The sequence below is a fragment of the Catharus ustulatus genome, chromosome 21 (assembly GCF_009819885.2).
Source record: "Catharus ustulatus isolate bCatUst1 chromosome 21, bCatUst1.pri.v2, whole genome shotgun sequence".
NCBI lineage: Eukaryota > Metazoa > Chordata > Aves > Passeriformes > Turdidae > Catharus > Catharus ustulatus.
Window position 1 is genome coordinate 2,673,179 of NC_046241.1, and position 10,809 is coordinate 2,683,987.

General features: G+C 49.2%; 1 protein-coding gene across 1 annotated transcript; it reads left to right on the forward strand.

The window, feature by feature from the left end:
- Window positions 1-6,331: 6,331 nt before the first annotated feature.
- Window positions 6,332-9,805, forward strand: ATP6V1G1 (ATPase H+ transporting V1 subunit G1). The gene is made up of 3 exons (XM_033077827.1): window positions 6,332-6,492; window positions 8,187-8,287; window positions 9,070-9,805. Exons 1-3 carry the CDS (start codon window positions 6,411-6,413, stop codon window positions 9,241-9,243), a joined length of 357 nt encoding a protein of 118 aa, XP_032933718.1. The 5' UTR covers window positions 6,332-6,410; the 3' UTR covers window positions 9,244-9,805.
- The last annotated feature ends 1,004 nt before the right edge of the window (window positions 9,806-10,809 follow it).

The following is a 10,809-nucleotide window of genomic DNA, read 5'->3' on the forward strand; positions in this document are numbered from 1 at the left end:
TTGCAGGTGTGAATGGCTCTGTTACCACAATAGATTATTGTGCTAATTGACTTTCATTCTTATGATTCTTCCACGTGGGAACTTACAAGTTAGTTGTTAGCTTAGCTATAGTAGCAGGGCCTAAACCATATTTTGTAAGGCCATTCTTTTATAATATCTCTACCTGTATGCAACAAATGCCACAGCTGATGGTCAAGGAATCTGCCCCAATGCCAGGAATAATTCACCTCCCTGGGTGTGAGCAGGGCCCTTCCCAGGGCTCACTCAATGATTCCTGTTTGGATCAGGAGCTGGGAGCACATGACTCAGGCCACATGCAGGAGTTATTCACTCCAAGGAAACCACAGCTCACATTCCAGCTGTGGATTTTGTGGGGTGGATTTGGGTGTCTGGTGCTTCAGTTCCTTCAAACATTGCAGCTCTCTTGGAAGGCAGCTGGACCCAGTGGGGTGAGCCTGTAGCAGCATTCCAAGGGTTGTGTATGGAAAAGTGCAGGAGCAAATCCAGGGAGCTCAGGGCTCAGGATGCAGGGGGAGCAGGCCATCACTCAACTGCTGGAAGCTAAAGTAGCCACACTCCTTCCCATGTCCTTCATGCCCAGAGCAGCCACATCCTGTCATGGCTCCAGGCCCTGCAAAGTCATTCCCAAAGTCTTCTGGAAAGAACTAATCAGCAGGTGGAGGTGGGGAGGGGCAGAAAAAGAAGTCACATTACTTGTGCCTGTATCTTAGAGCTGTAAAATCCAGCAGCCTTCTCCCCTTTTGCCTCCTGCATTCCCAAAATAGTTTAATCATATTTGGTTGGCTTTTTCCTTGGTATTGCTACATACTGGGGGTTGTTACAGTCCTGTAGAGAAGTTCATGGCTTTGCAATGCAAAAAACCCCCAGGCTAGTGAGATGATTTATTGTTCTTGATAATCAATTTTTTACTGCAGCTGTTTCAGGTTAATCCCGCTATTAATATCCCGAAGCCACTGAAGTGCAATCCCATTACACAGAGCCCAAACTCTGCTCCTGAGCCCGTGGCACAGTCAGGCAGATCATTGCAGCCCCTGCTCCAGCAGCTCTGAAATTCAGTGACCAAATGGCCCTGGGCTGCTTTGGTGGTAGCCAGTTGCTGGGGAGCTCATCCTGCCAGCACGAGGCTCGATGCCGGGCGGAGCATGAAGTGCTGGGTGAGGGAGTGGAAAAAGAGATTGATTTTATTTTTCCCTGCAGCTGAGAGCTGTCTGCCAAATCACAATGGAAATCAAGCAGGATGGAGCAGGGGTTTGATATGGGGAGGGACAACCAGGGGGTAATTCAGGTAAACTGAATGGACTTGATTTTGCAATGAGCTGGGTAATTAAGAGTCCAAACTGGGGGTGCAGTGTGGCCAAAGCAGGGCAGCAGCCTTTGGGTTGCTTTTGACAAAATCAGCACCATGGGAGGGTCGTGCTGGCTGTGGGTTTATTTTTGGCTTTTTCCCATAGTCCCACAGTAGTGGATGGGGACAGTGAGCACAGGGATGCAGAGCTTGGATTTTCAAAGGCATTTAAGCTAAATATAGCAATTGGTTATTAAGATTTTTCCGTGAATGTTGTAAACAAATTAGTTCCACTAGGTAGCTATCTGCATGCCTAGGTGCTTATGTACCTCTGAAAAGCCTTCCTGGAGGAGCTGTTTGTTGTCTGGCTTCAGGCTCCAAACTTCCTGAGCTGGGAGCAAGGGAAGTTCACCTTCCTGGGGTAGTTCTGAGCGTTTGGTTGAGCTTGTGCAGTGAGGAGTCTATTGCTCCACTGCCTTTATGGAGAAAAATCTGCTTCATTTAGCAGGCAGGAGCCCTGCAGCTGAGTGATGTGAGCAGTCCCACGGGGAAGCTGCACACCAGCAGCTCTTGTTCTACATCTCCTCAGGCCCCAGAGGCCGCAGGGATAATTGCTGGAGCTCAGACATTGTCACCTCCCAGCATCTCTTTTGTTTGAACAAGTGTTGGGGAAGGATCCCTCAGCACCCGCAGCTCTATCCCTCATGGCCTGGAAATTCATCAGCTGCTCGAGGTTGCTTGGCATCACTGCTGCAGTGTTTTGTTATTGTCACACATTTCCATTTCTCCCAGGCTTATGATAAGCATCCAAATTAAACTGCGGCCTCCGACGTTTTTGATATTTCCAGGCAATATTGATAATGAAGCTTGTGCTGTGCTGTGTCATTTACTCAAAGAGCTCTGAGCACCAAACAATCTCCGTACACAGGGATTGTCTCATCCATCACTGGAAGTCAGTGTGCCTGCACCATGATGCACAGTGACATTACTCAGTGGTTTGGGGCAGAGAAAGCGGAACTGAGAAGCCAAAAGGTCTTTTATGGTGGGGAAAAACCAAGATTTTCAGTGTGCTCCTTCCCCATGGAACAGGGAAGAACTTGTGAAGAACTGGAAGCTGCCTTCAGCAGCCAGAACTTCGGTGCTGCCCATTACAGGAGGTGCTATTGATTACTGTATTTACTCCAGGAGCTGCTTTGCTTTGCTGTCACATCCAAAAATCCTGGTCCAGACAGTCTGTGGTGAGTCCATGGGGGCCCTCCCAGGATGTTTTCTGATGGAGGAATCCCTGTGGATGGCACACATGGATGTCATTGGGATCACTCAGCCTTGTGTCCATTTATCTTCCCAGTCATGTCCTTTGCAAAGGACATCTGAGCTCTGGTTAAGGATGGATGCCAGAAGATGTAAAGGAGACAGGAATGGAGATTTCCTGTGGTGGACAAGGAATTAATAATGTTTGCTGACACTTCATCCCAACAGAAGAATATATAAATAAAATATATAGAAATATAGAAATACATAAACAGAGCTCCCATGCTGGCTCTTACAAAAGATCCTGATTTATACAAAACTGAGCCTGGTGGGTGATGGATGCCACTGGCACAGCCAAGTATTACCCCAAAGCAGCTCTCTTATCCCAAAGGATAACAGGGGCTGACACAGAAATATGGCTTCTTAAACTGCTTTTAAAAAAATCAATTCTTACAATATCAATGTAAGTCCATTCTGGTGTAATTCCTTCACTGCAATCAGGTTACTGCAGGCTTTAAATCATCCTTGATCACAGAGAAACTCCAGATGATAAATGGAGCTTTCTTTCTCATTTTGGGATATTTGGGCCAAATTCTTGGCACAGGTCAGGTACAGACAAGTGGCACCAACTTGTGCATTTCAGGGTTTAATTGATTTTTCTATGTAAATTCTACTGCTATGCTGTACTTGGATTTTAAATACTCTGTTTATAAATGGAAAAGTCCATCCAGAATATGAATGCTAGTTAATAATTATTCATTGACCATCTTTTAATAACCAACCAATAATCTTTTATCAACATCCAACACCTGCATCACCTCAGTGCATTTCTGTGAATGAATGAAACCTCAGAAGAGAGAGATCAGCTCAGTTCCCAGGGGTGAGCACAAAACCTCTTTGAAAGAATAGACAGTTGCACAGCATAGCAGTTGAACTTGGGGAATGGAGAATAATAACAGATCCAATTGAAAGTGCAAGGGAATTTAGAGAGGAAAAATGTAATTACCTGCTCTGGAAAGGGGCCAGACACTGTTTAAAATCTCCTTCTTCCCAAATATGTCTGGGAGTCCTTAATGACAGCAGGATCATGAGACATGGCACGAGTTGACTGGGCTTGGAAACTAAAAGAAAAGCAAAAACAAACTATATTTTTTCCCCTTGATTCTGGAAATATCTGCTAGTATTTCAGGAACCTGTGTGACACATGCTTGGAGTTGTGACCCAGTGTAGAACTAAAGCAGAGCGAGGAGAGATGCAGCTCCAAAATGAAAACAAATATTTAATGCTTGCTGGAAAATAAATAAATTAATTAAAAAGCTTTTGGTAAAACAATGAAATTAATTAAGAGATGTGTTCAATTTATTTTTCATTATCGAGATCTGTGGAAATAGCTAAAATAAATAGAAAAACCTTTCATTTGTTTATTTTAATAATTTGTTTTCCCATCCTAGAGAGCAGGACCAGCCTCAGCATTCTATAAATATTCTTCCTTCAGTCTCTGTTGAATGTGAGGTGCATGAAATTTAGGATTGCTGGAGTTTATCATCCTCAGATGTCTTTAGTCAGTGCTGGACAAATAAAGGGATGCCAATGTCAGTGTCAGCAAGAGCTGCCTCCTCTAATAGCGAGTGACAAGCTCATGCTCCTGAATCTGAGGGAATAAAAGCCAAGCTCAGAAGTACTCTTGATGCTAATTAATTATCAACCCATTTCTGGTAAAATTCAAGTGGTTCCAGCAGCTTTTATTTATACCTGTGCGAGTCTGAGGATTGGAAATGATGGGGTTTGGTTTGTTTTTATTTTTTGCAACCAGCAAGAAGAGATTTTCTTGAATGTTAAGTGAATGGTGAAGTTGTTCCAACAGCTTTTGGATTCACATGTGTTTCATGTGACACACACCATGAGGTTTCAATTAGCTTTTGGGCAATAGTAAACTAGAAAGCAGCACAACCAAGCAAAAGATTATTTAAAATACAAACTGTTATTGTCTCATTTGTTAACTGTCAAAATTAAATTGCTAAAAACTCATCACGGTTTTTTTTAAGCAATCTAGAGCTTAAAAAATTCAGAGGGATTTTTGTCTGAAAATTTAGTGTGATGAGTGCCAAAGTATTTCAGGGGGCAGAAAAGGGCAGTGTTCTCATTATCACCTTACAGACAGAAACTCTGAGTCTGAAAATCACCATCACCCAGGAGAAAAACAACACCCCAGTGCTGCCTGTGACTCCAGGGCACAGCCAGACCCCTTTGGACCCCTTTGATCCAAACCCTGTTTGATCCCTGGTATCCCTTTCAGAGCATCCTGCTCTGGGATCACCTCTGGGCTCAGCCCAAGTGATTTAATTAACAGGGAACATTCCTGAAAACACAGAACAGCTAATGAGCATGGCGGGTTTCTAGATGGAAATGGGGCTGAGGGGCATGGTCTGAGGGCTGTGGGGGTCACAGGAAGAGTTTAATGATTTTGTGCTTTGGTGAGAGGTGAGAGGAGGGCAGGGGCTCCTGGGGCTTGGGGTCAGATGAGAAGAACCTCATTTCTGGGTTCTTACTGCTGTAAAGGATCTGCCCCAGCTGAGCCCAGCAGCTGCTCTGGCTGTGACACATGTTGGGATATGTCAGGGTGGGCTGGGAGGGAATGAGGCCCCTTCCAGCCCAAACCATCCTTGATTTCCTGTGCTCCCAACAACCAGCACAGCACCTGAGCGTGTCCCCTGGGCTGGAGCTGCCCCATCTGGCAGGTGATGTAGGACCGGAGTTCTGGGTTTTCCTTCAGCCAGCCCGGCCCGCTGTGATGCCACAGCTCATCCTGTTGCTCCCAGTGCCCCATCCCAGCACCAGAGCCATCCCTCAAACCCCGGAATTATGGTCCAAGCGTTTCTCCCCATCTCTCCTGTTATCTTTCACTGAAGCAAACATCCTCCTGAATGGATGGGCACACTCAGCCCATTCACTTAACCGCTGGGCCCAGCTGAAGGTCACCCTGAAAACACTCCTGATTCCAATTCAGCACTATAAATATGCATTTGATTCATTGTCTGCTGTCCCTTCCATCACGGGCGATGGAGGAGGCGGACCGGCAGCGATGAGTCACTGTCCTGGCTCTGAGGCTTCAGCAGAGCGGTATTATTTGACAATAATTGTAATTTATGCTCCGAAAGTGCCGGGGGAGCTGCGTTCAGGGCTTTCAATGCCCCGGGATGTGATGGGTGAGGGTTGGGTGGCACGGGGTGAAGTGTGGGGTGTTCGGGGCACACTTGGCTCTCCTGGGAGCTCCTGGAAAAGGTGGCCCAGGGTGATGTAAAGCAGCAGTGACTCTGTGCTGGGGTGACACCCCCGTGCCAGCAGCGCCGAGGAGATGGCACAGCCCAGGAGGGACCAAAGCATCCCTGGTGCCCTTAGTGCTCATCCGGGGGCTGCCGCAGTTCCAGCGATTAGAAACCACGGAAGAAACAAAACCAAACCCACCAGCGCCTTCATGTAGGGCTTAAGTGGGTTTTGCGGGGGCAAACGGGTGATTTTGGAGCAACGAAAGGGCTCAGGAGCGGGCAGTGAAGGTTCCAACCGGGCTCGCTCGGGGCTCCCCTCACGATCCGAGGGGCGGGGCCTGGCGCTGTTGGGGGCGGGGCCTGGCGCTATTGGGGCGTGGCCAAGCATTCCCTGGGCGGAGCTAGGATGGTAAAGACGCGTTGGTGGGCGGGACCGACCTTCGGGGGCGGGGAGATAGGCGGGGCTTACACAGGGATCAATGATTTGTCACTATGAGGGGTGTGGTTATGGGCGTGGCCGGCGCGGCGTGGGCGTGTCCCCGTGACGCAGTGACGCTGCCGCGGCCCGGCCGGACGGAGCGGCCGCCATGGCGAGCCAGTCGCAGGGTATCCAGCAGCTGCTGCAGGCCGAGAAACGCGCCGCGGAGAAGGTGGCCGAGGCCCGCAAGAGTGAGTACGGCACGGCTCGGCTCGGCTCCGGCAGCCCCACCGAGGGGGATGTGGTGGCGGGGGAGCCCGGCCCGGTGCGGTCTGGCCTGGCCCGGCCCGGCGCGGCCGCCTCAGGCCTTGCGGCCCGGCGCTGAGGGCGGTGGGGCAGCGGGGAGCCCCCAGCCCTGCCCTGGCTGTGCTCGGGGCTCGGCGGGCCCGAGAGAGCAGCGCTGGAGGCTCCCCGCGAAGGCTCAGTGCGGTGTGAGGGGTGGGAGCCCAGCGGGACCCTCCTGCCCGGGAGCGCTGGGCTCAGGAGCTCCGGGCTCTCTGCAGGACGCGACCACCATAACCTGGCCTTCGCTTGGGGCATGGCTGTGCTTCTCTCTCTGCTTCCTACCTTCAGCTGCTTTTTCTCCTGGTGAAAACAGCGAGTTTCCATATCAGTAATTATAGAACTATTCCTAATGGACCCAAGTTAGCTTCTCCGGTTATGCAAGAGAAATTCTGGTTTCAAGGATCCTCTAGCTTGCCAGTCTTCAAACAAATACATATGTATATCTGTGTTTATGTACCTGCCCTGGTTTGCAGTTCAACCCCTGACAGTGTTGCAAGAGGCAGACTTTTGTAGTTCACTGCAGTAATGATAATCTTGGACAGGAGAATGTGGGAAGTCCAGGAGGGGAAGTTGAGGCAGTGATCAGGTCTGCTCTTGGTTTCACAGCTGGTCTGGCAAAACTAAGATTTAATGCTCTTTCTGTTGGGTTTTTTTTTTTTTTTGGATCTCACAGAAGCTGCACACTCACGTGTGTTGGGGCAATCCTAAACATGAGTACAGACTTGGAGACTTTATTGGGAGAAGCCCTGCAGAGAGGAATTTGGGGGTTTTGGTGCATGAGGGGCTGGACATGAGCCCTCAATGCATTCACAGCCTTCAGGGCCAAACACATCCTGGGCTGAACCCCAGTGTGGGGAGGGGGATTCTGCCCCTGAGACCCCACCTGCAGAGCTGCCCCAGCCCTGGAACCAGCACAGGAGGGAGCTGGAGATGCTGGAGAGTCCAGAGGAGGCACCAGGGGGATCAGAGGATGGAGCAGCTCTGCTGGGAGGAAAGGCTGGCACAGCTGGGGGTGTTTATCTGGAAAAGAGAAAGCTCCAGGAAGAGCTCAGAGCCCCTGCCAGGGCCTTAAAGAGGCTTTTGAAAAGGAGAGAGAGGGACTTTTTATAGGGAAAGTGCCAGAGGGCAGGGTTAGATGGGATATTGGGAAGGAATTGTTTCCTGGCAGGGTGGGCAGGGCTGGCACAGGGTGCCCAGAGCAGCTGTGGCTGCCCCTGGATCCCTGGCAGTGCCCAAGGCCAGGTTGGACATTGGGGCTGGGAGCAACCTGGGACAGTGGGAGGGGTCCCTGCCATGGCAGGGTGGGATGGGATGAGCTTTAAGGTCCCTTCAGCCCAAAGCAGTCTGGGACTCATTCTGTGAATAAAGCCAGGCCTGGATGTTGCATCCACATGCTCTGAGATGCTCTCCACTGCTCAGTGGGGGAAGTTCATGCTTGGTCACCCTGGCCATGGTTTGCTGGGCTCCTCCTGAGATCAGCAGGCTTGGGGAGGGGGCTTGGCTGATGCCTCCTGTGAAACAGCAAACACTGTGGTGAGGGCTGTGCATTAGGAAAAGCAGCTCTCAGTGCTTTCTCTCCTCTCTTTGCCTTTGGGAGCAGGGAAGAACCGGAGGCTGAAGCAGGCCAAGGAGGAGGCCCAGGCTGAGATCGAGCAGTACCGCCTGCAGCGGGAGAAGGAGTTTAAGGCCAAGGAGGCAGCGGTTGGTTTTCTTCATCACTCACTTCTTTCCAGTCCCTTTGCCTCATGCTGGGCCTTCCTTGCCCTGGCAGCACCCTCAGGGTGGAGGAGTTGCAGCAGGAGCACTTCCCCAAGTGCCTTCCTGTGAGGCACGGCCACGTGTCCCAGAAGAACCCGTGGAAGTCGCTCAGGACATGGTGTGTTGCATGTCAGCTGACAGGGAAAGAGCTTAATAAGCTCCTGGGTGCCCTGAGGGGTGACAGCCTCCCAAAAGCTGCTGTGTGTAGCAGTGTCCAAAAGAGACTGAGCTCATTGCTCCTGTCACAGGCTTGTTTCCATGGTGCGACGTAGCAGAGACCACTTGCTGTGTCCCTGGTCACCAGAAGGGAAGGCTGAGATTTTTACAAAGATTCTCCAAGGGTAGGAGGAATGGGAGGATGGGAATTGTGCTTTAAGTCTCCTGAGTGTTACATTTCTTGCACTCTCTAGTACAGTTGTGCCCAAGGGTTCCAGTTGTCTGTACAGCAGGACCTGTATCAGAAACTCATGCTCTAAACTGATGATAATGAATAAATGGCAGGGAGTTGAAACAAAATTACCTTTAAGGTTTCTTCCAACCCAAACCATTTGATGATTCTATAAAAGAGGGTAAAAGGCAGGGGCTGGGGATGAAATACATGGACAAGTTTAAGGTGAAATCTGATATGAACATTAGCATGAATCTTCCCTGAACAAAGATAATATCTGAGAATAACAAAATACAGAGCTTGGCATGGTGATTCCTCTTTCTTTTGCTGCTTGTAGGCCCTTGGCTCCCATGGCAGCTGCACCACTGAAGTTGAGAAGGAGACTCAGGAAAAGATGAGTGTAATCCAGCAGAACTTCCAGAAGAACCGGGAGGTGGTGATGTCCCAGCTGCTGTCACTGGTGTGTGACATCAAACCTGAGATCCATGTGAATTACCGCATCAATGGCTAGTGCTGGGAGAGGGAGGAGTGTCCTGGCAGTGCTGGGAGTAAAGTCTGAGCTTCAGGTGGAATGTACAGCTCTTACCCATCCCTTACCTGTCCTCCTTGTACATGTGTTAAATTATTGCAGTGAGCTCTTTGAGTTCTCTTCAGTTTGTCTCTTGACATGGATTCAGAGCTTATTCAAACATGAAGTGGCCATGTCTCACATCTGTGCTAAGTTATTAAATAGATATTCCAGCTGGCACAGGAATGCTCCCTTTCCATGGTGACAGTATTCAGTGAGAGGCTTCCCTCTGTGAAATAGAAAAGGGAGAGAGCTGCTGGCCTGTGTCAGTAATTGCTAAACCTGTGTACCTGTATTCTTGTTGACCAAACTGCATTTCTCAGTGTGTTGTTAAATCTCTGCACAGGGTTTAAACCCTGGAAGAATTCTCTGGCTGTGCAAGTCCTGGCTGATCATTTTCAGGTGCTTGAGTTTCTCTGTATCAAATCCTCTGTATATTCTGCTGTTAGCTTGAGGTACAAGTCTGGCACTATGACACCTGAAAGTAAAAACACTTCACTCCAAAGCCTCTGCTCAGTCTGGTTCTTCCTACTGACTTGTCCTGGGAATGCTGGCAGGTCTCACTGGGCACTTTGGGAGTCTGGACTCTGCAGAGTGACCATCAAGTATTGATAAAAGAAAGTTTAAGAGACACAGACAGTATCTGAAGGTCACAGCAGGTAAGTTAAAACCCATTACAGAGCTCCTCCTCTTGGCTCCAGTCTGATGCTTTACCTGCCAGATCATTCTGAAAACCTTCAGGAACAAATGTTCTTGTGACCATTAGGGGAAATAAAATGGTGCCAGTTCATTGGAATAGTTTGATAGCCAGGTGCTGCACAGTAATTACCCTTCCTTGGGTCCAGTGCTGGTCACTGCCTGTTTATACCAAGGTCATCCTGAATCCTGCAGCATTCTGTGCTTGGGAACAGTGGGAGAGAAGAGTTCTGGGCTTGTCTGCATCACTTTCTACTCTTTGATTAAAGATCCACACAAATACATCAGGGGTTTCATGTTTCAGTGGTTTCTTCCTCTTACCAGCAGAATATGAAATGCAGCTTTGCTTTTTTTGTTGAGTTCAAATTCCAGGCTTTTTGTGGAAAGGGATCTCAGCATGTCACTGATCTGGCCCAGGAGTTGTGCAGTTTGGGATCTTTGCAAGGAGCCTCATGGATGCTGATCTGTTCCTCAGACAGAACATCTCGATTTCCATAGCTCCTCAGTGAGGCATTGCAAAACTTCTTGGACCTCTGGAATTGTGATAGGGAGGGAAAAAAGCAGGATGGATGTGGATGTGAATCCTGCAGGCAGGAGCAGACAACTCTGGGGTCTCCTCCTGTCACATTTTATGATAGTGTACTGTACTCCTGGAAAGTTCTCTTCAGGAACTCAAGCTATTAAACGGGTTGTAAAATTGCAACAAAAGCTTCTTGCAAAGTCAAACGTGCCAGGCTGGAGGAGAAGTCAGGTGGGCACAAGCAGAACAGGATCAAACCAGCTTTAATCCGTGTGCTGCAATGTGGAGAGGTG